Source organism: Budorcas taxicolor, chromosome 5 (assembly GCF_023091745.1).
Source record: "Budorcas taxicolor isolate Tak-1 chromosome 5, Takin1.1, whole genome shotgun sequence".
NCBI lineage: Eukaryota > Metazoa > Chordata > Mammalia > Artiodactyla > Bovidae > Budorcas > Budorcas taxicolor.
Window position 1 is genome coordinate 77277967 of NC_068914.1, and position 25413 is coordinate 77303379.

A 25413-nucleotide genomic window follows, 5' to 3' on the forward strand; every position below is an offset into this window, starting at 1 on the left:
TGGATAACCGCAATGGTGTAGTCACTCACCTAGAGCCAGACATCCTGGTGTGTGAAGTCAAGTGGGCCTTAGGAAGCAGTATTACGAACAAAGTTAGTGGAGGTGATGAAATTCCAGCTGATGCTGTTAAAGTGCTGCACTCAATATGCCAGCAAATTTGGAAAACTCAACAGTAGCCACAGGACTGGAAAAGGTCAGTTTTCATTCCAATCCCAAAGAAAGGCAATACCAAAGGATGTTCAGACTACTCTACAATTGTGCTCGTTTCACATGCTAGTAAGGAAATCCTTTCTAGCTAGGCTTCAGCAATATATGAACTGAGAACTTCCAGATGTACAAACTGGGTTTAGAAAAGGCAGAGAAACCAGAGATCAAATTGCCAACATTTGTTGCATCATAGAGAAAGCAAGGGAATTCCAGAAAAACATCTATTCTGCTTCATTGACTATGCTAAAGACTTCGACTGTGTGGATCACAGCAAACTGGATAATTCTTAGATGAGATTACCAGACCACCTTACCTGTCTCCTGAGACACCTGTATGCAAGGCAAGAAGCAACAGTTAGAACTGGATGTGGAAATTAAAAGATTCTTGTTCCTCGGAAGGAAAGCTTTGACAAACCTAGACAGCATATTAAAAAGCAGAGATCACTTTTCCGTCAAAGGTCCATGTAGTGAAAACTCTGGTTTTTCCAGTAGTCATGTAGGGTTGTGACAGTTGGACCATAAAGAAGGCTGAGTGCTGAAGAATTGATGCTTTTGCGTTGTGGTATTGAAGAAGACTCTTGAAAGTCCCTTGGACTGCAAGGAGATCAAACTAGTCCATCCTAAAGGAAATCAATCCTGAATATTCATTGGAAGAACTGATGGTGAAGCTGAAGCTCCAATACTTTGGCCACCTGATGTAAAGAGCAACTCATTGGAAAATACCCTGATGCTGGGAAAGATTGAAGGCAAAAGGAAAAGGGGGTCGCAGAGAATGAGATGGTTAGATAGCACCACCCACTCAATGGACATGAGTTTGAGGAAACTCTGGGAGATAGTGACTCCCAGATAGGAGGTCCTGGAGTGCTGCAGTCCATGAGGTCACAAAGAGTTGGAAAGACTTAACAACTGAACAACAAACTTGGGAGGATTCTGATGGTCAAGATTGTAGCGAATACTTCTAATGGTCACTTTAAGGGGGAGAACAGGAAAGGAAGAGCCTAAAGCAATGGCATAAAGGGAATGTTCATGACAGAGGGCCAAGGGCAAGGTCCAGAGTATGACTTAGGGAATATGGCAGAATCCTCCAGGGTGATAGTTGGACAGAGAAGTGGGTGGCAAGCTCCACCTACTCAGCTTCACTGGGACCAGGCCCTGGAGGGCAACCTATGTGCTGGAGGTAGAGCCTACTGGACTCTGGAGGCCCACTGAAGAGGCCAGCCTTCCTTGTCCCTCTTCTTGGTTTTTGTCTTCTGGGCCAGATAACTGTTGGCAATCTCATCAACAGCCAAGGCCCAGGAGGCCAGAGCTGTGCATTGTTCCCACAGCAGAAAGCTCAGTTCCCCAGGCTGCAGCTGGACCCCCAGAAAAGAGGTGGTCACCTTTGGCAAACAAACCAGGTGAGCTAGATGGTGTGACTCATTAAAGTGTCGTCCCCAAGACTTGAAAGTACTCAAATGTACAGTTTGAGAATGTAAATTTATTTTGGGAATTATTTTTTTAAATCACCTTATAGAGAATTTTCTGGTGGTCCAGTAGTCGGGACTCCTGGCTTCCCCTGCAGGGGCACAGATTTGATCCGTGATCGGGGCTTCTCAGGTGGCACAAGCGGTGGAGAGCCTGCCTGTCAGTGCAGGGGACATAAGAAACGCAGGTTCCATCCCTGGGTTCGGAAGATCCCCTGGAGGAGGGAATAGCAACCCACTCCAGTATTCTTGCCTGGAGAACCCTATGGACAGAGGAGCCTGGAGGGCTACAGTCTATAGGGTGGCGAAGACTTAGACACGATTGAAGCAACTGAGCATGCATGCAGGGAATTAAGGTCCCACAAGCTATGTGGCAGGGCCAAAAAAGAAAAAAATAATCACCTAATGGGAAGCTTAGAGAAATTACCGCAAACAAAAAGAAAAATTGCCACTTTAAAGGTCATTTTTTCAGGGAGACCTTCCCTAAGCATCCATGTAAATTAGATTCTATATGAACCTATTTTTATAAGGAAAAAATAATGTTTACTTTATTAAAAACATAATCCAGCAAAGGAAGCAGAGACAACCACGGTCGCTAGTCCGCCCCGGTTACACAGGGCAGGTGGCAGGGCTCATATCAGGACCCTTACCGCCTCTGCCATCTCTACAATAGTCATTTTGGTCAGAAATCCAAAGTTGGAGTGTCACTCTTTGGGGAAACAGGGCCATCACATAGGTTGGCTTCTTGTTGCCTTTGCTCAAGTAAGCGCTGTGTGTCCTGTTTCCCAATTGTCTTGTTTCCACACTCACAACCCCTTTTCATGGCCCATTCCCATGCTTAACCACACACATTTCAGAGAGAACACTTGGGCTCTGTTACAAATAGAGCTGTCTGCTTGGACCCGCTCTCCAATCTTTTTTCTCTACCCTCCTTTTCTCAGTACATCCCTACAGGGCAGGTCAGTAGGCTGTTAGGGAAGAGGAATCTGTAGGGAGTGAAAAGGAGCAACAGTTTCTCCAAAGTCTGCTGAAACAAGCTTCGAGTCCTCCTGGTTCCCCTTGAAATCTTCTGGTGGAAGAGCTGTGAGATCTAGCTCTTATGTTCAAGGTCCTCTATGTCTGGGGGGCTTTTGTCTTCTTTTTTGATTTGGGCTGTGGGCTTCCCAGGTAGTAAAGAACTTGCCTGTCAAAGCAGGAGGTGTAAGAGATGTGGGTTCCATCACTGGGTTGGGAAGATCCCCTGGAGGGAGGGCATGACAACCCACTCCAGTATTCTTGCTTGGAGAATCCCATGGACAGACGAGCCTGGCGGGCTGCCGTCCATAGCGTCGCTAAGAGTGAGGCAACCTAGTCCGCACGCACTAGTCCTGGCTGGCTTGGGAGGGGATTCCACTTTCATAGCTGCTTTCTCTTTCTGGGCAAGCTGGCTCTGCTGGGAGAGTCTTCTGTGCCTCTTCCCACATAGTAATGTTGGCACGCACACTGGACATCTGCTTCTTGAGGTGGTTCCGCGTGATCAGCCCTTCGTCTATCACAGCCACCCGATGCCTCAGTCTCCACTCCAGGTTCAACACCAGTGCCCGCTTGAATAGCTTCTTCTTCAGCTCCATTCACAGCCTGTTGATCTTTCCTCCAGGGGAACATCCATGGCTGTGTTTTGAGGCCAGACCTTTTTTATTTTTATTTTTTAAAGCACACACCTCCCTGGTCTTGCTACATGCCTGATACTGTTTTAAGACTCGGCAAATACTGAACCATTCGGTCCCACAACCTATCCTGTAAGGTATTCTTACTAGGAGAAACCAAGGCCCAGAGAGGTCAGGGAACTTGCCCAAGGTTGTACAGCAGGTGACGGGCAGAGCTGGGATTCAGACCCAGGAGGCCTGGCTTAGAACCAGTGGCCTCAGCATGGTGCCCTGCTGGCTTCAGTCCGAGCTTTTGGTGCGCTCTGTCCGTCATCCTGTATGATGCTGAGAACTCACCCATGGTCCGCTTGGCTTGGCATAACAGAGCACATGCTCAGATGAACGAGGAAGAGGCAAACCGCCCATCATTCAACTACTTCAGCAAGTAATTATGAAAGTTTTGCCAGACTGCAGATCTCCACGCCATGGGTTGGGAGCTGCTCCTGCCAGTCCTGTCATCGTCTTTGTGAGGACAGAGCAGCTGGCGGTGCCAACACACCTGGGGCGAGAGGTGGGCAGGGCGCCTTATGCCTGCACCTGGTTCCTGGTCGGCCTCCGCCCAGCACTCTGCCTTGATCTTGCCCTTGCTCACTCCCCTGCTGTCTCTCCAAGCCTCCTTATCCCTGTCTGCTGTCTCATCCACTTCTCTTTGTTCCCATCTGTGCCCCCAGACCTCTCCGAAGCCACTGGGGTTCGGGAACGTGAAAAAGTTTTATTTTACAGTCACTAGCAAGCAGTATAAAACAAACAGCATGGTTGGCAAAAAGTGCAGGCAGCTGATTATTTGGGATTCTAAAAAGCGGGATAAAGTTGAATGACCTACATGGTGGATTCAGAATTTGCTGGAATCCTGAGTTCTAGCCAGTCCCTGCACTGGCTGCTCCTTTGCAGTGATGGTTCCAAGGAATGGTTTGGGGCTTTGGGTCCCCCCAGGTTTCCATTAGTCCCAGATGAAAATAGTGTTTGCTATGACAACACTACTACAAAGTGAATCCCTACACCCACTTCCATCCGCTGCCCACGAGCTCTCCCACGTCCTCCCCCAGGACTGATTCTGGACCCTTCAGACCTACTGGAGGAAGCCATTTGTTCTGTTTCGTCACCATCTTCCCTTGGGCCTTTGTCACAGTGAGGCTGGAAGGCTCAGCCTGCTCACTCATTCACTGATTCATTGATGGTCCCAGGCACAAGTTGACTGTAATCTAATACTCACTGGGTGGGCAATACAAGGCAGTAGAGGGGACCCAGGAGGCAGAGTTCTTAGATCAAGGAATTTCAGAGGCCAGCTGAAGAGACCACCAGTACAGATGAAGAGTTAAATGGAAGGGCAGCAGTACCCCACTCCATTGGCAGCACTGTCTCAGGTGTGATGTGTTTCAAAGGCACATGTGACAAATAGTAGGAACTGAGTCAGTCCATAGGCAGGAGTGGAGGAGGAAGTCGGGTTTTGTGGAAGGGTGGGTTTGCTCTGGGGCTGGCGGATGAGTAGGAGATGGACAGCGGATGAGTTGGGGGGAGGGCATTCCAGGCAGAGTACCAGGATATGGTGTGGCCAGTAGAATCAGATTTACAGCTTGGGTACATCACGTACGAATGGGCCTGGTGGCATGTCTGACGAATATGCCTAGGGCTGGTGGTGAATGTGATACTGAATGTCAAGGATGCCCGTGAACTTGAAAAAAAAAAAAAAAAAAAATTCCTGGAAACCCAACTGTGGTACACAGCAGGCAAACCAATGTGGGAGAAAACCACACATGGAGCCATTCTAAGACACTCAGTAAGAGGAAACTACAGATTAATGTGGCCCACAAGTAATGGGATGGGGCCTGCCATCCTGGGGGCACTCCCAGGTCACAGCTGGGGGGAGGCTGGAGGTCCAGCATCTTCTGGTGCCAGGGGCCCCTCAGTAAGTGACTCCAGGCCTCGCCTGTGCTGAGCCAGCTGCAGGGTCCATCCAGACTCTGGTCCTGGGCTGCAGTGATTCGGCCTCAGTTTCAGAGAGGACAAGGGAGGTGGAACAGGTGTTTAAGGCACATCTCCCAACCTTTCTGTGCCTCAGTTTCCTCACCTGTAAAATGAGGGTAACAATGGTACCTGGGGCTTCCCTGGTGGCTCAGATAGTAAAGAATCTGCTTGCAATGTAGGAGACGTGGGTTTGATCCCTGGGTTGAAAGGTCCCCTGGAGGAGGGCATGGCAAGCCACTCCAGTATTCTTGCCTAGAGAATTCTATAGACTGAGGAATCTGCTGGGCTACACACAACAATAGTACCTCTAAAGGACTGCAGTGAGTGAGGAGGGAACAGCACGTAGGCAGCTCTTTGTGGCTGACACGTAATACGTGCTCGGTCAGTGCTGGCAGTTGTTGTTAAGGTTGACCCCATCAGCACACTGGCCCTGAGGGGTTGGTTTCAATGGTCTCCCCAGCTCCCAGCCTTGCCCGTGGCCTGAAACTCCCCTGAAGGAGGGAAATGCTCCCACACTTGATGCTCCATCCCATAGTCTGTTCAGCTGGACATCACGGCAACCCCGGCCAGACCCCACTCCCACCCTGAGAGCTTTGACCTTACCCAAGGTCCACGCAGCTGGGCCCCTGGAAGGGACAGACCTTCCAGTCCCAAACTCTGAGGCTACATTGCTTGCTCCCGGCCAGGGACTCTCTCCTTTAATCCCTAAACTAACGTGTCTATGTCCCTGTGTTGCCAGTCCAGGGAGGGCGAGTACTTTGGCTGGCGAAGGCTTAGCTCCTGCTTTCTGATTGTGCAAACGACATTTATGCAAACAAAGGACGCCTACTCCCTTTAACCGGGCTTCCTGGAGAGAAGGGCGAGGCTCACTCCTTACTGTGTTCCCGGTGCAAGTCCCTTACAAAGTGCCTGCTCCATTCCCAGGGGTCCACGGTTTGGTCTCATCTCCACACTGGGAGGTTTGGGGGATTCTCCTTAACTCACTGCAGCTGCCCACCACAGGGCATGGACAGGAAGCTTGAAAATTAGAATCTGAGAACTTAGAAGGGATCATTAGCTATAACCCCGTCATTGTTTCAAAGATAGGAAAATTGAAGTTGAAAGAGAGGAAGTTTCCACTGTTAAAAAGTACTTGTTGAGGAGGCTGTGCTTGCCTTGACTCTACTCCAAGAAAAATTACTACAGTGTGGTCTCAACTGTGCATCAGTTTTGGCTTTTCCTATGAGACTTTCCTTTTTTGAGATAGCTGAGACTCTCCATGCAGGGCTCTTTCTGGAGAGGGCATTTCACTTAGAAGAGTTAACCTTTGTTGGAGGGGAGAGCTTGGAAGCTCTTCGTTGCTGCATCTCTGCCCTTGGGCCTGGGATGATGGGAGTCCTGAGAGCCTTGTGTCTTGCGGGGTCGGTCCATGGGGGAGAGGAATGTAACAGGGTTGAGGATGAAGGAGGAGGGGAAGGGTGGTCCTTCGGCAGCCTTTAAGAGGCCTCTTGCCCTCCCCAGCCTCATAAACCTGGAGCTTGGGAGAACCTAAAACAGGTAAAACCTGAGATGCTGACTCAGTAAGAGTAGAGGCCCATTTGCATATTTCAAGGATGAGGTAGCTACACGCAGCTTGATGTAGTAAGAGCTGCACTTGTTTCTGACCCGTGTCTCCTAGATCACTCCTTCCGGTGCCCCAAACCTTGCTTGGTGGTAGTGGCGTAATCGCTAAGTCGTGTCTGACTCTTGCGACCCCATGGACTGCAGCCTGCCAGGTTCCTCTGTCTATGGGATTCTCTAGGCAAGAATACTGGAGTGGGTTGCCATTTCCTTCTCCAGGGGATGTTTCCAACCCAGGAACCCAACCCAGGTCTCCTGCATTGCAGGCAGATTCTTTATCCACTGAGCTACGAGGGAAGCCCAAAGCTTGCTTAAGCACTTACTATTTGTCTAACGCATAATGATCTTTTCACTATAGTCCTCAAGCTGAGCACCTGGAGTTCAAAGATGGAGCCAGTCATAGCCCCTTGGAAGGTCAGGCCCTTGGCTTTCAGGTAGGTGGATGTTTAGAGGATATCACCCAGAGACAAGCCCATGAGTTCTCACCTGGACAGAGAACCCCGCCAAACTAGGCCCGAGTTGCTGTGCCTGCTTGCGTGGCCTATTTTCAAAGCTATGAACAGCTAGCATTACCTGTTCTAAACATCTGGAGTTACCTGCCTCCTTAGTCACCTTGCCTCTGGCTTCTAACAGGTGTCAGGCCCTACCTCCTCCCCACCTCCTTCCATCTGGGGTCCCTCCCTCCTCTTTTTTTCTTCCTGAAAGGATCTGGAGGCACCAGATCCACAAGGTCTGATGTCTTTAAAAGGACCAGCCTGGGCCAGAAGGCTCATTTGGGAACCGTGACGTTCACGTGGACGCTAGTCAGAGCCCACCAGCCATCTCCTTCTGGCCTCCGACTGGACGCCATGAGGGCCTGTGTACCCCTGACAGTGGCCATGCTCTGCGGCTTGGCCTGGGCCGGTAAGTCACTGCTGGTGTGGATGACAGGGGTCCTGCAGAGAGCTGGGGCACCTGGGAGGGAGAGCGTGAGGGTCGTGAGATAAGGGAGGGCCAGCTCTGTCCAAAAGCCCTGGACCCCCTAGACCAGGCCTGGTCTGAGGCAGGCGTTGCCTCTGGAGTAGATGGGCTGTGTGAGGGGAGCTGCAGGACTGATGGGCCAGGGGCACCTTGGAAGATGAGCCCCAAACAACACTTAGTCCAGCTTGACTTGATTTCACCAAGGTTTTGTTTTCCAAGGCCACCATATGGTGTGAAGCTGGACTGTGACTGGCTGGGTTTGCGTGGCCTGGCCGCCCTTGGTCACTTCCTCTGCTACCTGGGTGAGGGGTGAGCTGTCTGGGTGGGACTTTTCCCTACGAAGCCCTAGTCGGTGGGCAGGCTCCAGGGGTAGAGCCCCCGACCAGGAGGCAGGCCACGTGGTCAGAGGACTCCGTCTCGTCCCTGGTAGAGGACCTAAAGTGGAGAAAGGTCCAGGCCCCCAGGTACTAGTGGTGCAGGGATGGGACCAGTGCTGAGGACAGGAACACGTTCCTGTTCAGCAGGGGGCAGGCGCTGGTGCTGCCGTGTTAACTGGTGGTTACTGGGTGAGCAGGGAGAGTGCCAAGGGAGGGGGCTGAGCTGAGGGGTATTGGGGAAGCCTCCTCTGCCCAGAGGAGAAAGAATCCGAGCTTGATACCCATTGCACCCCACCAGGGTGTTCCTACACAGCACTGTCATAAGGATTAAATAAGACAACATATCAGAAGCACCCTACATGGAATGATGTCTCCAAGAATGGGTCTTTGATTATGATTGTGATTATAAATTGTCATTTAGTCACTCAGTCGTGCCTGACTCTTTGTGACCTCATGGACTGTAGGCCACCAGGCTCCTCTCTCCATGGGATTTCTCAGGCAAGAATACCGGAGCCGGGTGCTACTTCCTTCTCCAGGGGATCTTCCTGACCCAGGGATTGGACCTGAGTCTCCTGCACTGGCAGGCAGATTCTTTACCCCTGAGCCACCAGGGAAGCCCGTAATGTAATTACATATAAGATCATGTATATTTTACCTGTATTATAATATATTAATCATATTAATATGATATAATGAATATTTATTTATGTAAAATAATTTATATAAATACAGAATTTAGTCTCGCAATCATTTCCCATGAGGTTTTGGGTAAGGAGACCACCAAGAAACTAAATGAAAAGACTTCAGAGGGGGAAGTCATTTCCAGGCCTCCCCACTTGCTGGGATGCTGTACCTCCACTCCTGCACACGGGGCAGAGCAGCCGGGCCCGGGTGGTACAGAGCTCGTGGTAGAGAGGGAGGGAGGGTGTAGAGCTTCAGGGTTAGTGCGAAGCAGCGGCCGTGGGGTTGGGGCATCCCAGTCTCAGGAGATGAGAGCAACTGGAGACATTCCGTCCCTGGGGGGTATTCCTGAGGGCAGACGCAACAGTGGCTTCAGAAAGGCAAGGTGGAGCCCTTGCCCCTGGGGCTGGTGGTCTGATCCTGCTGCGGGACTGATGGAGAAGTCAGGGTCCAGTGGGTGATGCCTGCTTCTTTCCTAAAGTGGGAGAAAGGGGCTCAGTTCTTGTCTGTCTTCTGCCAACATCTCAGAACTTAGATGCGAGTACGAATAGCATGGGAGCCAGTCTTAGGTCCTCAGTTATTTCAGGTGAATTGAGGCTGGGAGTGAATCATCTTGGTGGGCTAGATCTCCATGGAAACAGCACCTGGGGCCCCCGGAGAAGCATGGATGTAGGATTCCCTAAACATCAGAGGGGCGGAGCACTGTCATACAGGGGACACCCAGGCTTGGGACCAAGTTTCTTGATGGGCAGTACGGATAGGGGGTGGGCATTCTGGTACATTTGCGTTTTGGAGTGTTTAGAGAAATTTAGCATTTCATGTAGGGATTGTTGGCCAGAGGTGGGGGTGGGGTGGGTGATAAGCTCTGTGAAGCTTTGTTGATAAGCTCTGTGAAGGTAAAGATAGGCCAAAATAGAGTACGAAAAAAAAGAGTTAGAGAGATGAGCAAGAGTGTTACTGGAGCAGTGATTCAGGTGCCTGGCTGAAGAGCGAGGTGTACACAGAGGGTTTGTGTGGATCGGAGCTGCAGGCTGGGAGCACTGGAGTAAGTAATCTGGTGACTAGTCCCCAGAGGGTCCCCAGAACAGATACAGCAGAGAGGCCTATGAGGAAAAGTCTCTCCCACCCCCTCCCCATCCCCTCACACCCCAAGGTCCTCTTAAAGCAGATGGTCAGGTTTACAAGGAAGTGTGAAGGATCTCTAGCTCGGGGTTTCCAGGGATGACAAAGCTCTTGAATAGAGATGAAAGAGTTCACTCAGCCAGGGCCAGTGCGGGGTGTCCTCCTGAGCTCTACAGGGCTGATCATTCACTTGCAGCCCTTCTCAACTGGCGCCAGCTGCTGGACTGGAGTGAATTCCTTCCTTGAACTCTGCTGATCTGGCCCATTTAAGAAGGTTGTCTTGATTTGTCTGAGTTCTCTCCCTTTGGATTCTGGGTGTACTGCCAGGCTAACTGAGCAGGCAGCTGACACAGCCTTCCTCCTGGGCTGAAAACTTCCCCTTAAGTTCTTTGCATGTGGGCTCCAAGGGAGCATCACTTAAGATTCAAGGGGCGTTCCCCTGGGCTTGGAGGGACGAGTGGCCTTGACCCGGTCTTCTCTGGGGACGATTCACTGGCTCTGCCTTTCTGGCCACTTTGGAGGCCCTTTATGTGAAGTTGCCTCAGAACCTGGGTTAACCTTGACATGATGTAAAGAACCTCTTTGATGTAAGGAACACAGACCCATAGCGATGATGTCAGCTAGAAACTGTCAGCCCAAGGGATGGCCTGGCTGAATCCCAGGGAGGCAGTCAGCTAGATCAGGCGTGTAGACAGGGAAGACTGCTCCAGCCAGTCTGGACACTTACCGCCTTGAAGAAGATGGGCATGGAGTGCTGACCGCGTATTTATCTAACACTTACATGGTGCTACTGTGTCCTGCAGTGTCTTAAGTGCTTTCCAAAAAGTAACTCATTGAATTCTTATGAATATTCTATGAGATGGGCTCCATTACTGCCATACTTTTACAGAGAAGGAACCTGGGGCACAGCAGGTAAAATAACTTGCCCAAGAACACGTAGCCAGAAAGCAGCAGAACTAGAATTCCGGCCTCAAGCAGTTTGGTGCCAGAGTCTGGGTTCTTGGCTTCTCTGCTGTGTCATCCTCATTAAAACAGTGTAAGCCCTAATCCCAAACCAGTAACCCAGCCCATAGCCCTATCTCCACCTCCACCCTAAGCGATGCTATACCTGTGTGAAACAGCAGCCAGGACCAAAGGCAAAATTGGGATTATTTGTCCTCTCCTGGTTTTGACACATTCCTCAACCCTGAATGTGGTTTTAGACCTACTCCTCATTCCTTATCCAGACAGCAATGCAACATTGTTATTTTCACCAGTAATTAACTCAAGCCCAAATCCTATCTGTAGCTCTCCATCTAAACCTAACAAGCCCCATCGCTGGCTCAAATTAGGTTTAAGTTTCTTCATTCATACAAATTCCAGTGTTAAATGTGACTCTGACTCTGATCTGACATTCTCTGTAACCCACAGCCTGACCCTAAACCCAGAACCCGCTAAATCCAAACCTCAGGGACCTCAAGTGGAAACAAAGGCTGTGTTATCACCCTTAAAGCCTAGAGTGGAAGGAAAGAGAGCGCAGCCAGCTTGACCTGGCTCACCCTCCTTCCACTGTCTTTGCTGTGGTGGGCTTGTTTTTTTAGCAGTGGTGGTGGGTTTGTACCATTTCTTTCAAAATTTCTTGTTTTATGCCCCTTGTGACCAAAAGCTTGCTTCTGCAAGTCATTTGGCTGGAGCAAGGGATGTGGTCTGTGGTTGCATAACGGATCTTGTTCCAAAGCCCAATTCTCACCCACACCCACCTCAGTCCCCACCCTGAACGAAACTAATCCGAACACATTCCCAAGACTAGAAGAGACAGAAAGCTGTACCAAGTGGGGAAGGGGGTGCAGAGAGAGCAGGCTAAGGGAAGGGAAGAACAAAGAAGCAGAAGGTGTAAAAGGGACAGGATGAGAGGCAGGGAATGAGACACGGGGAGAGGACAGGTGGGGTCGTTAGAACAACCGTGATCCACTGTCCTCAGCGTGACAGGGGAATGACGGTCTCTGGGCCAGGCCCAGCCCACAGACCTCTTTCTTTGGTCTCTCCGAATTTTTTAAAATTGGAAAATTTACATAAAAATGAAGCCTTCTCTTGAAAACAAAACTGGAGGCTCTGGCAACACTCAGCCTGCATCCCAAATGGCGACAATTGGCTGGAGCTGCTAGTGGTTGCCAGTCTCAGGCAGGCGGGGCATTGTCTCCGAGTCTCTCACAGTCCCCACCTCTTTCTACTGCCTCCCTGCTCTTGACTCGTTTGTGTTACAGGTCTAGTTCCAGTAGGCATCTGAGTTTGTGGTCTTGGTCTATATTATGAACCCTGCGGTAGTCAGTGGGTGGCGGGTGATGGCTGGTGGGCAGTGCGGGAGAGGCATGGGAGGCTGTGTGTGTACTTCTCCCTGGCAGCTAGTAATGACCTTTCCTGCTAGGTAAGTCCCTGGTCCCTGTCTGTGAACCCTCCTGCAGAGGGTACCGTGATGAGCAGAGTAGAATCCCCAAGGAGCTGAGTCTGTGACCTTTACTGACCGTAGGCAACAGGAAGTCATGTGCATCTCGCTGTAATGAGAGATTTGACCGGGATGCGGTCTGCCAGTGTGACCGCCGGTGTTCCCGGCACCGGGACTGCTGTGAAGACTATGAGCAGCTGTGTACAGGTGAGCCTCCTTGTGGGATGAAGGGTCTGGGAGGTACAGCAGGCCAGGCCATGACCACATCTAGCCTGCTTGAGGGACTGCTGGCCAGGATGTCCAACTATCCAGAGCAGGGTTCCAGACTGATCACGGTGCTCAAAGGACCTGAAGAGGATTAGGATGTCCCCAACGTAAGACCCCAACTTAAAATAGAAGTCATTTACCTGGAACATTTGTCTGAACTATTAGTATTAATATCTGGAAAGTTTAAGGAATTGAAAAAAAGTGAAAAGATGAAAATATGATTTTAGCATATATGACATTACCAATTATTATTTGCAAAAGTAAACAAATGGTAGTGAACGTTCCCAACTTGGACGCCGCCAGGAAGAACACAGAGTGTCAATGACCATCACAATTTACACCACTCTTGCTATCACAGGGCTTCCCTGGTAGCTCAGACGGTAAAGAATCTGCTTGCAATATGGAAGCCTCAGGTCTGATCCCTGGGTCGGGAAGATCCCCTGGAGAAAGGAATGGCTACCCATTCCAGTATTCTTGCCTGGAGAATCCTATGGACAGAGGAGCCTGGCAGAATACAATCCATGGGGTCGCAAAGAGTCGGACACAACTGAGCGGCTAACACTTTCGCTTTTCCTATCACGAGTGGACTGGGTGGCTGCACATCATTCCTAGGCCAAGGGTTAAGCGGGACAAGTACCACCCGCAAAAGCCAGTTGTTCTGCTGTTCCGACTACCCAGTTTTAAATTTGAAAAACTCATTTAGAATAATTCCCTTATTTTGGTGCTTCTCATGTTTTAGACACCTAGGTAAATGGTCTTCTGCTAAGTTTACTGTCCAATCGTATGCCCTGACTCCCAGCTTGGAAAACATGGTCACTGGAGCCCTGGTACCTAACGGCCAGCTGCATACAGTTGTGTGTGTTGTGTACTGCACAAGAGCCTCTGATTGAGAAGGCAAGCTGAACCGAAGTTGAATCTGTATCCTTCTCGCTAAGCCACGTGTCTTGGTGAAGAGCTGTGTCTGCTGAGAGATAGGAGTACTTTTTCCTAATCTGCCCGAGTGTGGTCTCCACTGACCCAGCCATGTGCCATCAGAGGTGCTTCCAGCCTAAGGAACGCTAATTCGATTTGCACAAAAACGCCAGTGGACTAGCAGTTCAGGTCCAGGCAGGGAAACCCAGGCCCAGAGCTCAGTGCCAGAATCAGACCCTCATTCAGCAGACACAGGGTGGCTTGTTCACCGTGGACCATCAGCTTGCCGTGTCAACATTCTCAGCTTAGCAACCATTTCATCCCTGTCCCTGGTGTGCAACTCAGAGCCCTTTTCCTATAGAAAATATATTATAAATGATGGTTGAGACCCTAGATTAGCTCACAGAAATCTATTCAGCATAAAGTGTGGCTGAGTTAAGAACCCTGTGGATTGTCAGCATTAATGCAGGCTGGCAGAAAGCAAGTGATTGGAGAGGTTTGTTGCCAGTGAATAACCTGCCCCATGGTTCTGATGGGCTTCCCAGGTGGTGCTAGTGCTAAAGAACCCACCTGCCAATGTAGGAGACTTAGGAGACACGGGTTCGATCCCTAAATGGGGAAGATCCCCTGGAGGAGGGTATGGCAACCCACTCCAGGATTCTTGCCTGGAGAATCCCACAGACAGAGGAGCCTGGCAGGCTACAGTCCATGGGGTCGCAGAGTTGGACACGACTGAAGCGACTTAGCACACAAACATGGGTCTGACGGTAATAACCCATACCATGTGGTGAACACAATAACAGATTAAGAAGCACTTTGTCATAGTGTTGGCTTTGAGCGGTGGGCAGGGGGTGGAATTTATTCCACTCTGATGAGAGAGGAGCTGAGTCCCCAGGTCATGCCTTCCTCTTCCTCCCCACCCCCACTCCGTCCTTCTCTGCCTAGAGCCCTGGCTGCAGTCAATCTGCTTGCAGGCAGGGGGGTGGGGCACAGTAGGAATGTGCCTTTCTGAACGCCCTTCCCCCAAATGCAGCCTTTGTGGCCATTGCCACGTGCAACTGTGAAGAAAGAAGGGAAGTTGGTAACTCAGGAAACAGTTCTTATTCCCTGAGGCCTGGGAGAAGTTCACCCTTGACCCTGGGAGTTATTATAGGTAAGGGACGTTCCTAAGTGAGGGCCTTGTCATTTGGGGGATTCAAGCCTATCCATCTATCAATTTATATTAAAGAAAAGTCATACCAACCTCAGAGTTTTCATCTCAGAAGGGACCACTTTTTGTCCCCACTCCCGTTTTTACGGGTGAGCACAGAGAATACCAGGCTTCCCTGGCGGCTCAGTGGTAAAGAATCTGCCTGCCAAAGCAGGAGATGCGGGTTTGATCCCTGGGTTGGGAAGATCCCCTGGAGAAGAAATGGTAGCCCACCTGGAGAATTCTATGGACAGAGGAGCCTGGTGGGCCACAGTCCACGGGGTTGCAAAAGAATCGGAAATGACTTTGTGACCGAACAACAACACTGAGTACCAGAAGGGTAAATGGTGAGGAGGGTCATAGGGTAAATGGTGAGGAAGGTCATGCCTGGGGGTGTTCTTTCATGTTTCAGAATGGTTTTCAATCCCCCTCCGTCTCACATTTTCTATTTTTCTCCTCCTTCACCTGGTACTTGTTTACTGTACCCGAGCCCCGGTTTTGTATTTCTTTCCACTGCACATGCTTGGTTGGGAGGACTGAGAACGAGGGATAAAGAGGAGGGGCCCCTTGGGGATGACTGGTGACTTTACTTCTCTGACCTACAGCTGAAGAGAATCCCATAGAACCAGAGCCATTCCTGGAGCTGGAAGAGGAGACGGAGGGCGCCCCGGCTAGCAGTGAGTCTGCCTCTGGGGGGCCTTTGGGAAAGGACAAGGGACACGGGATGGGGCAAGGAGAGGTGAGCCATGTCAAAGGTGAGCAATAGGCCCGGGCCTAAGCCAGCCAGGACCCCAAATCTAGCACCTGGAGGTGGTGAGGGGCTCACTGGACTCTTGAGGCCTGGGCAGGAGGAAGCCCTGGGGGCCTCAGTGAGCTGAGGGGGTAGGCAGGAAAGAGTCTGAAGCCTGCAAGAGGGAGAGGGAGGGTTAAGAGATTTTATTTTTAGAGAGGGAAGATTATAAAAACAACAGGCCAGAAAGGAGAGTTCAGCATCAGAAAGGACTTCCTGACTGTGAAGGGTGTGCACCAATTAAGCTCGTTTGTTTTCCTTCCCTGGAGTTCTTTAATAGGAAGCAGGAGAGCGAGGCTGGTAGGGGGGTGGGGATTGAGGGGCTGGCAGTGGGCTGGGGGAGGGGGCATGGCCTGGCCGCTGACACGACAGAGCGACCCCTAGCGGTCTGGTCAGGACACGCCTCCTCTCTGTCTTCTCAGGCTTATACTTGGCACCCAACTCCTGCCAGGGCCGCTGCCTGGAGGCCTTCGACAAGCACCACCCATGCCACTGTAATGCCCGCTGCCCAGAGTTTGGAAACTGCTGCGAGGATTTTGAGAGCCTGTGTGGCCATGGTCAGTCTCCCGCTCCCTTCAGCATAGCCCTGGTTCTCCAAGCGTGGCCCCTGGACCAGTAGCATGAGCATAATCTGGGAATTTATTAGACGTGGAAGCTCTAGGGCTCAGCCCAGATCCACAGAATCAGAAACTCTGGGATGGGGCCCACTGATATGTTTTCACAAACCCTCCAAATGATCCTGATGCTTGCCAAAGTGCAAAAACCTTCCTAGTGGCAGGGGACCGTGTGGGTATTTTGTGCTAAGTGTAAGGATCCTTTAGGCTCTTAGGGCTTCCCTGGGTGGCTCAGACGGTTAAGAATCTGCCTGCAATGCAGGAGCCCTGGGTTCGATCCCTGGGTTGGGAAGGTCCCTTGGAGAAGAAATGGCTACCCACTCCAGTACTCTTGCCTGGAGAGTTCCACAGACAGAGGAGCCTGGTGAGCTACAGTCCATGGGGTCGCAAAGAGTTGGACGCAACTGCGGGACTAACAGTCTCTAGGCCACTGCCCTGTAGTCACTAGGGTGCCCGACTGCAGCCCCCTCCCCTGATGCTGGCTTCTGGAAGATACCTGAGCGGGGATGTTCGCAGATAGCTACCTGCCTCCTGGCCTCCATCGAGCTCTGAGATACCCCTCCCCTAATTCCTCTCAGAGGGCTTCTCCCACAGCAGCGATGCCATAAGCAAGGAAGAACTGCAGAGTGTCTCTGAGAAGATCTACAGGGCAGACACCAACAAAGCCCGGAAGGAAGACATCGTTCTCAACAGCCAAAACTGCATCTTGCCCTCAGAGACCAGAGACCGAGTAGACCGCTGCCCAGAGCCGTGAGTTCCCTGAACGCCTCTTCCAGCAAAGTCTCTCCCCGAGTTTTGCCTCCTTTGGTGCCTCAGCTCTTTTCTTCTAAGGCAGGTAGGATCTAAGGCAGAGGGGAAACTGGTTCTCTGCAGACATATAAAGCCGCCCTGAGGGCCTGTGGGCATCCATGTGGAAGGGTTTCTGAGCTTTCCCAGGTGGCACTAGTGCTAACGAGCCTGTCTGCCAGTGCAGAAGACTTAAGAGGTGTGGGTTCTGTCCCTGGGTTGGGAAGATCCCCTGGAGAAGGAAGTGGCAACCCACTCCAGGATTCTTGCTTGGAGAATCCCATGGACAGAGGAGCCTTGCAGGCTACAGTCCATGGGGTTGCAAAGAGTCAGACATGATAGAAGCAACTTAGGATAGATGGATTGGCTGAGAATAGAACTGACCTTCCAAGAGATGAAGTGGAGAAAAGAGTGACCTCGTGCATGGTCCCCAGGAGTATCTGAGGGCCCCATTCTGCCTCTGCACCCAATCCTCACACGCTTGCCCTGCATCTGGACATTCTAGATTGTTCCTGCTCCATGTCCAGGCCTCTCACTGGGCCTCACTCTACCTCCCCAAGGCTCTTCACATATGTCAATGAGAAGCTCTTCTCTAAGCCAACCTACGCCGCCTTCATCAACCTCCTCAACAACTACCAGCGGGCCACGGGCCGCGGGGAGCACTTCACAGCCCAGGAGCTGGCTGAGCAGGACACCTTCCTCAGAGAGATCATGAAGACGGCTGTCATGAAGGAACTCTACGGCTTCCTCCACCAGCAGAGTGAGTGAGGCGGTGAGGCCTCCCCCAGGCCCGCGAGGGAGGTCATGCTGAGGACTCGGGGTGTGCCTGCCGGGGACGGGGCTCCATGATGGGCAGGTTAGGAGAGCAGGTGAGGATTTAGGTGGAGGCCAGTGTACACCTGGGAGGGGGCAGGGAAGGGGCCAGAGAAAGGAGCCCATGGACTCCAGCAGGAGCTGAAGAATCCCCTGCCTGGCTTGGGAGTCATCATGTCTTTTAACCTAATCTCAGCACCAGGGGGCTTCCCTGGTGGCTCAGACAGTAAAGAATCTGCCTGCAATGCAGGAAACGATTCTATCCCTAGGTCGGGAAGAACCCCTGGAGAAGGGAATGGCAAGCCACTCCAGTATTCTTGCCTGGATAATCCCACGGACAGAGGAACCTGGTGGGCTACAGTCCATGGGCCTGCAAAGAGTGGACACGACTGAGCAGCTAACACTTTCACTTTCTTTCAGCCACCTCCTTTATCCTCCATGCGTGTGTCAGTCTCAGGGTTCGCTGCAGGCTGTGAGTCACCCCCCCACCCCGCCCCCTCAGTGGACCCCAGGCTCAGCACCATTTTCCAGGCAGGAAGAGTCCCTGTCCCTGCTCCTTTCTCAGGCAATAAGTCCAGGAAGGAGGCCAGCCCACTTCACTTTTTTTTTTTTTTTGCTGGGGAAGCAGCAACAGAAAATCAACAAAGGTTCAGAGTAGGAAGTTTTACCGGGAAGGGTTCTGGCTGGAACGGTTCCAATAGAGATACATTCGAATCAAACCAAAAATGGCTTGGGCCTCAGGGCTTCTTGGCACGGGGTGTGTTTGTTAGTGTCCTCTGAATTCCTTCCCTGAACTCCAGGCAGCCGGGCCTGGCCTGGGGGCGGCTCCAGCCAGGTCGTCCCTTGCTGGCGGGGCGGAGGATGGCCTCTGCTCAGACACCGCATTCCATCCTTGGGTGGCCTGGTTAAGTTAGTAACTTTGTTTAGGTAAAGCCAGTGACACACAAGCAAACCCTACGAAGAGGGCGTGATCCTGCACTGCCCCCTGGTGTCCTCTTTGTGGTAAACACACGAGAGGATTTTGGAGGTGGAGACAGCCCTACTGCAGGCTCTTCCACCGCTCACCCAGTCTTCCTTCTCTCCCTATCCAAATCCCACTTCTTCAAGTTCCAGCTCACATTCTACCTCGTTACGAAGCTGCACTGGCCGCAGCTTGCGGCAAGGGTTTGGACTCTGTCTTAAAATACCCTTGGAGCAGAGAGACTTGCTTTCACTTGTTAATGAAGCAAGTGACCCCGGGCCCTTTGACCCTTGGACCCTGTCTGAGCCTTGTCTGTGCAGTGGGGTCTTGGGAAACTGATGCATGGAAAGTACTCAGTGAAAAGCAGTCGTCATTCAGACTGTGAAGCTGTTCTCTGTTACATCGTATATTTTTATTTTTTTAAACTAATTTTTATTGGAGTATAGTTGCTTTCTAATGTAGTGTTAGTTTCTACTGTACAGCAAAGTGAATCAGCTATATGGTATGTCATGTATTTTTAGTCTTGTTTTCCAACTATGTTTTAAGTCCTTGAAAGGAGGGAATATGTCTGGTACATCTTCTATGTCCCCTCTCACAATTCTAGGCAGTAAACCGTTGGTATTTGATGGCTCCCTAATTCAGATCCCCAGCCCTGACCTTTCCTTTGGGTCTCACTGGCCTTTCTGACATCTCCACCTGCCTAACCGGCATCTACTCAGAGCTTAGTGTAAAGAGAACTCACAGTTCCTGCCTCTTCCTCCAGACAGACCCGCTCCTTTCTCAGTCTTCCCCATCTCATTAATAGTTCCATAATTCATCCAGCTGCCTGTGCCCAAAGCCCAGGAGTTATATTTGATTCTTCTCTTTATGTCACCACTCTCCACCCCCATTTCCTCCACCAGGAATTGTTGTTGTTGTTGTTCAGTTGCTAAGTCCTGTCTGACTGTGTGATCCTATGAACTGCAGTACACCAGGCTTCCCTATCCTTCACCATCTCCTGGAGTTTGCTCAGCTCATGCCCACTGAGACAGTGATGCCATCCAACCATCTCATCCTCTGCTGCCTCCTTCTCCTCCTGCCCTCAACCTTTCCCAGCATCAGGATCTTTTCCAGTGAGCCAGCTCTTCATATCAAGTGGCCAAATTATTGGGGCTTCAGCATCAGTCCTTCCAATGGATATTCAGGGTTGACTTCCTTTAGGATTGACTTCCTTTAGGATTGACTGGTTTGATCTCCTTGTAGTCCAAGGGACTCTCAAAAGTCTTCTCCAGCACCACAATTCAAAGGCATCAATTCTCTGGTGCTCAGAATTGACCTTCTTTATGGTCCACCTCTCACATCCGTACATGACTACTGGAAAAGCCACAGCTTTGACTATACGGACTTTGTTGGCAAAGTGATGTCTCTGCTTTTTAATGTGTTGTCTAGATGTCTCATAACTTTTCTTTCAAGGAGTAAGCGTCTTTTAATTTCATGGCTGCAGTCACTGTCAGCAGTGATTTTGGAGTCCAAGCCTGATACCACTCTGACATGAAGAATCAATGTGAGAATTGAAAGCAGTTAAAACAGTGCCAGGAGAAGGCAATGGCACCCCACTCCAGTACTCTTGCCTGGAGAATCCCGGGGACAGAGGAGCCTGGTGGGCTGCAGTCCATGGGGTCGCTAAGAGTTGGACACGACTGAGCGACTTCACTTTTATTTTTTACTTTCATGCACTGGAGAAAGAAATGGCAACCCACTCCAGTGTTCTTGCTCGGAGAATCCCAGGGACGGAGGAGCCTGGTGGGCTGCTGTCTTTGGGGTTGCACAGAGTCGGACACGATTGAAGCAACTTAGCAGCAGCAGCAAAGCAGTGCCAGGCACATAGAACATAGTAACTCTAAAATACTTTCGTTATTATTACTGTTTGATCAAGCTCCAACCCTTGTATGCTGACTTCTGACTGCCTCTCAGACCCCCTCTTCCACTACTCTCCCCTCTTGCTTACTGTGCTTCCCCGTGTAGACTCTTAGCTCTTTGAACACCAAGTTCAAGGCATCCTGGAGCCTTGGCACCTGCTGTTTCTTCTACATGTAAGCATGTCTCTCCCAGGTCTTTGTACAGCTGACTCCTTATCCTTCGGATCTCTGACTAGCGCCTCCTCAGAGAGGTGTTTCTGGCTTTCTAGAAGAGCACCCCATCCCCACCTCCAGTCATCATGGGATAATCTCCTTTATTTTCTTCATAGCACTTATCTGAAATCATCCTGTTTATTTGTTTATCATTTGTGTCCTCCACTGGAATGTAAACTATAAAGTCAGGGATCTGGTCCTTGTGATTCCCTGCTGAATCCTCAGCCTTCAGGTCTGGGCCTGGCACAGGACAGGTGCCCCAAAGATAACTGCTAAACAAACACCTGCCTCTTGTCGAGTTGGGAAAGATGGCCCTTCCTTGCTTCCCAAGACCTGGCCCTGCCTTCCCCTCTCCTAAGTCTTCTGTGCTCCTCTCCCCAGACCGCTACAGCTCGGAACAGGAGTTCGTCAGCGACCTAAAAAACATGTGGTTTGGGCTGTATTCCAGAAGCAAAGAAGAGAGGGACTCAAGTGGCTTTGAGCACGTCTTCTCAGGTGGGATTACTCTGCTTGGGAAGAAAGAGGTGGAGGGATGAAGAGGGACGCTTCCCTCAGGCATGGGGCAGCGTCCACACTGATGAATCAGCAGCCATACCAGCTCGCAGGCCAAGAGGGAGGGGACTGAGGAGCCATTCTTGAGGACCGGTCTCCTCTGGAGTATCTGAGGGAGAAAGAAGCCCAGATACTGGGGCTCCCAACGAGCACACATAGGAAGGGAGATGCCTTTGAGGCCATGGTTGTCTACCTGTCAGTGGTCCTTTGCTTCCAGCGCTTGGCCGGCTGCTTCCCAAGAAGACCACGTTCTTTTCCTGCACTGCCACACCCCGCCAAGCTCCCACCAAAACTGGCCTGTTCCTAGGGAAATGGCTAGAGGATCTTAGATTGGTCCAGGGTCAGCCAGGGGAAGAAACTCTCCCGAGGGCTTGAGCTGAAATGATGGTTGGGGTGGGGGAAGCTTCCAGAGCTGAGAATTAGGGATGTGAGGGCCTCCAGGAAGTTGGGGTGGACATCCTAGGAGTCAGAGACTAGAGAAGGGGGACAGCCTTGGCATGGGAGTAGGGAAAGAGGGTGGAGGGGAGGCCCAGATCACCCACCCTGATCTCTTTATCATAGGTGAAGTCAAAAAAGGCAAGGTCACTGGCTTCCATAACTGGATCCGTTTCTACATGCAAGAGAAGGAGGGCCTGGTGGACTATTACAGTCACATCTATGATGGGCCTGTGAGTACTGATGCTGACCTCATAGGCTGGAAAAGCCTTGTTAGCACCCAGACTTTTTGTCCTCATTCTGCATTCTGAACAGGCAGGCTTGTCTCTCACCCTGACCCTCTTGGCAGCCCATCCGGGATTGTGTATATGACTTTCCTATTTGCTGGAAAGTAGGTTTATCCAGCCAGCATGCTTCCAAACAGTGAGGGCTCCCGAGGTGCAGGGGGCAGGAGGGGACAGAGGGCATCCTCTGTGGATGGAAAAGTGTAGGAGGGGAGGATTCTCAGAGAGGAAAATCAAAGATATGCAAATACCAGCTGCCTGAATTTCCTTAGAATGTGGAGTCAGCTGAAGTTTCAGTCTGGCTAGTCTGAGTTAAATTTCTTATATTTTTATAAACCTTTGCTGCCCTAAGTCTGGAAACAATTTGGGGACACTAAACTGTCTTCCTCTTCCACGTGTGAAGGTTACTGAGAACAGTTATGTCCCTGCTCCCCTGGCATTGGGCACATGGATTCTGACTCTGGCCTTCCTGGGGGAAGTGAGATGGTGGTTCCAAACAGAGGGTCTGAGCGGAACTCAGACACCTTAGCAGGCAGGCTGCTTCTTCTGTTGACTTAGAGAATTCACTCTCCCCAGAAAGCTCACATGGGCCCCCACGGGCCCCCGACACATCCTGGCCACCCCTGTCTCTGACTGTGTTGGGGCACTCACCAGACCCTCTTTGCCATCCTTCTCTCTGCAGTGGGATTCTTACCCCGACGTGCTGGCCATGCAGTTCAACTGGGATGGGTACTACAAGGAAGTGGGCTCAGCTTTCATTGGCAGCAGCCCTGAGTTTGAGATGGCGCTCTACTCTCTGTGCTTCATTGCCAGGCCAGGCAAAGTGTAAGTCCTGGCGGCCCAGGAGGGTGTGGGCAAATCGCTGCTCTGGGGCTCAGTTTTCTCTCTTGGATTGTGAAGCTGTTGATGAGATCAGTCACATGGCTGCCAAGCTTCATCCCAGCAACAGACCTATGTCCCCTCCTTCACCAAGCGCAATCTTATGCAGGAGCTTAATGTGTCACACAGCTAGACATGGGACTGCCCTGGGGCTGCAAGCCTCTCTAGACTCTTCACAGGTAGCACTAGTGGTAAAGAACCCACCTGCCAATGTCGGTGACCTGGGTTCGATGTCTGGGTTGGGAAGATCCCCTGGAGGAGCTCATGACAGCCCATTCCAGTATTCCTGCCTGGAGAATCCCATGGACAGAGGAGCCTGGTTGGCTACCGTCCATAGGACTGCAAAGAGTCAGACATGACTGAAGTGACGGAACACACAGGGAAGCCTCCCTACTTGGCTCCTGAGGCTGCCTGGGGGACTCTGGAGCCCCAGAGAGCACAGCTGGAAACCAAGGGTCTCGTCTTCCCTAACATCTGAAGACTCTGGGTCTAACCACTTCTGAAACCCTAAGCAAACATTTCATTTCTGGGGGTTTCAGCTCTAGGGTTGGATTTGAAATATTCCTCTAGGAAAGATGAGAAGCAGTATTCTTTAAGAAGATAGAAAATAAGACAGATTTTGAAAGGGCGCTCTACATGTGGGGAGCTGGAGGCAGTGGCTGAAGCAAGCTGTGGCAGCTCCCCTAAAGGGTAAGACAAGGTAGAGCCCTTCTGCATGGGCTAAACTCAGTCCTTCCAGCCTGGAGATGGAGGTGGAGTGAAGCAAGTCCCTATTATTTGGTGATCTCTCCCCACAGGTGCCAGCTGAGCCTGGGTGGACATCCCTTGGCCATCCAGACCTATACCTGGAACAAGTCAACCTATGGAAATGGCAAGAAGTACATCGCAACAGCCTATGTGGTGTCCTCCATCCATTAGAGTTTCAAGCCAGAAAGGCATATGAGGGCAGTGAGAGGTCTTGTAGGACTGAGATGCTATTTTCTCCTCACTGGAGGGTATGGGATTAGAGGAGACTGGAAGGAATTCCCCAATCCAGAAACGTTCCTATGGGAAAGAAGGAAACTATACAAGTTAGAAAAACAGTCAAATCTTTGTCCTCCAGCACTTTAGAAATAGAAGGATGGGACCCTCCATAGCTCTTTGCCCTGAAGGGAGATGGAACCATGAAGAAGGCTCTCCAGGCCTCATGTTTCCTTTCAGTGCAAAGTGAAGGGGTTTGCTCCACTTCCTCTTCTGCGGGTTGGTAAGAAGGCAAACCTGATGCTATTTTTACTGTGAAGATGTTTTCAATTGTTCTTAGGAAGAACGGCTGATAGAAATCCCAGATTACCATAATGGCTGTGTACACAGCGCTGCAAACTGTAATCACCCCCTGTACTGGGCTTTCAAAGAAATCAGGTCATGGAGATCAAGGGCAGGTGTTCGGTCTTTCGAGGGTTGTAACACTCGCAGAACAGGGTCTGCGAGAGGGTAAGGGCTGATGCAGTGAGCAGGCTGGAGAGGGAGTAGACTCCTCCAGGCCTGATTTTTTTTTTTTTTTTGCAGCTAGGTAACTACATCAAGAAACTTCCTATTTATAGACATTAAGTGCAGTTACAGAATTGAACTTTGATCCCGAAGAGTTTTTAGAAGAGTTTCCCTCATAGGAAGATTCTACATCAGAAGAAGAAAGGAACCTATAGTTTGGTATCGCTAACATAATTATAAGTCTCATTCAGCAGCCAAAATTTGCATAAGCTCCAAAATGGAAGACAGGGAGACTGGGGCTCCCTATTTCAACCTCAATCATGCATTTCTCCCTACCCACACTGGGGACCAAATGCTGTCCCACAGAGTGAGGCTTTAGAGTCTTGAGTCTGCAATTAAAGTCATTTAAGAAAACTTGAAATCTTTCTCGTCTTTGTATATGGCCCCCTTGAACTGCTTGGGGAAAGAGTGTCAAAGAAGAAATAAGTGAATATAAAACTTTTATTTTATGATTCTTAAATGATCTAACAGATAACAGTTTATTCAAGATAATAATGGCAACAATGTATTCGATTATATAAACTTATCTGTGACAGGTAAAAGGGGACTTCCCTGGTAGCTCAGACGGTAAAGTATCTGTCTACAATGTGGGTAAAAGGGACAGAGGAAGGAACTATTTTGTCATTATAAAGTACTCACACTATCCATGTAGTGGCATAGTGTTATTTGAAAGTGGGCATGGATTAGTTGTAAATGTGTATTGCAAACTATGGCAACCACTATAGAAGTTAAAAATATGTATAACTGACATGCTAAGAAAGGAGAGAAAATAAAATCATATAAAATACTCAAAAGCATAAAAGGCAGGAAGAG

The 25413-nt window shown here is 50.5% G+C and overlaps 1 protein-coding gene across 1 annotated transcript; it reads left to right on the forward strand.

Annotated features, from left to right (window-relative positions):
- Positions 1-7766: 7766 nt before the first annotated feature.
- Positions 7767-23991, forward strand: ENDOU (endonuclease, poly(U) specific). The gene is made up of 10 exons (XM_052641162.1): positions 7767-7821; positions 12565-12687; positions 15454-15525; positions 16061-16195; positions 16831-17002; positions 17599-17798; positions 21305-21418; positions 22037-22143; positions 22877-23019; positions 23871-23991. The coding sequence occupies exons 1-10, from the start codon at positions 7767-7769 to the stop codon at positions 23989-23991; spliced, it is 1242 nt and encodes a 413-aa protein (XP_052497122.1).
- Positions 23992-25413: the final 1422 nt, after the last annotated feature.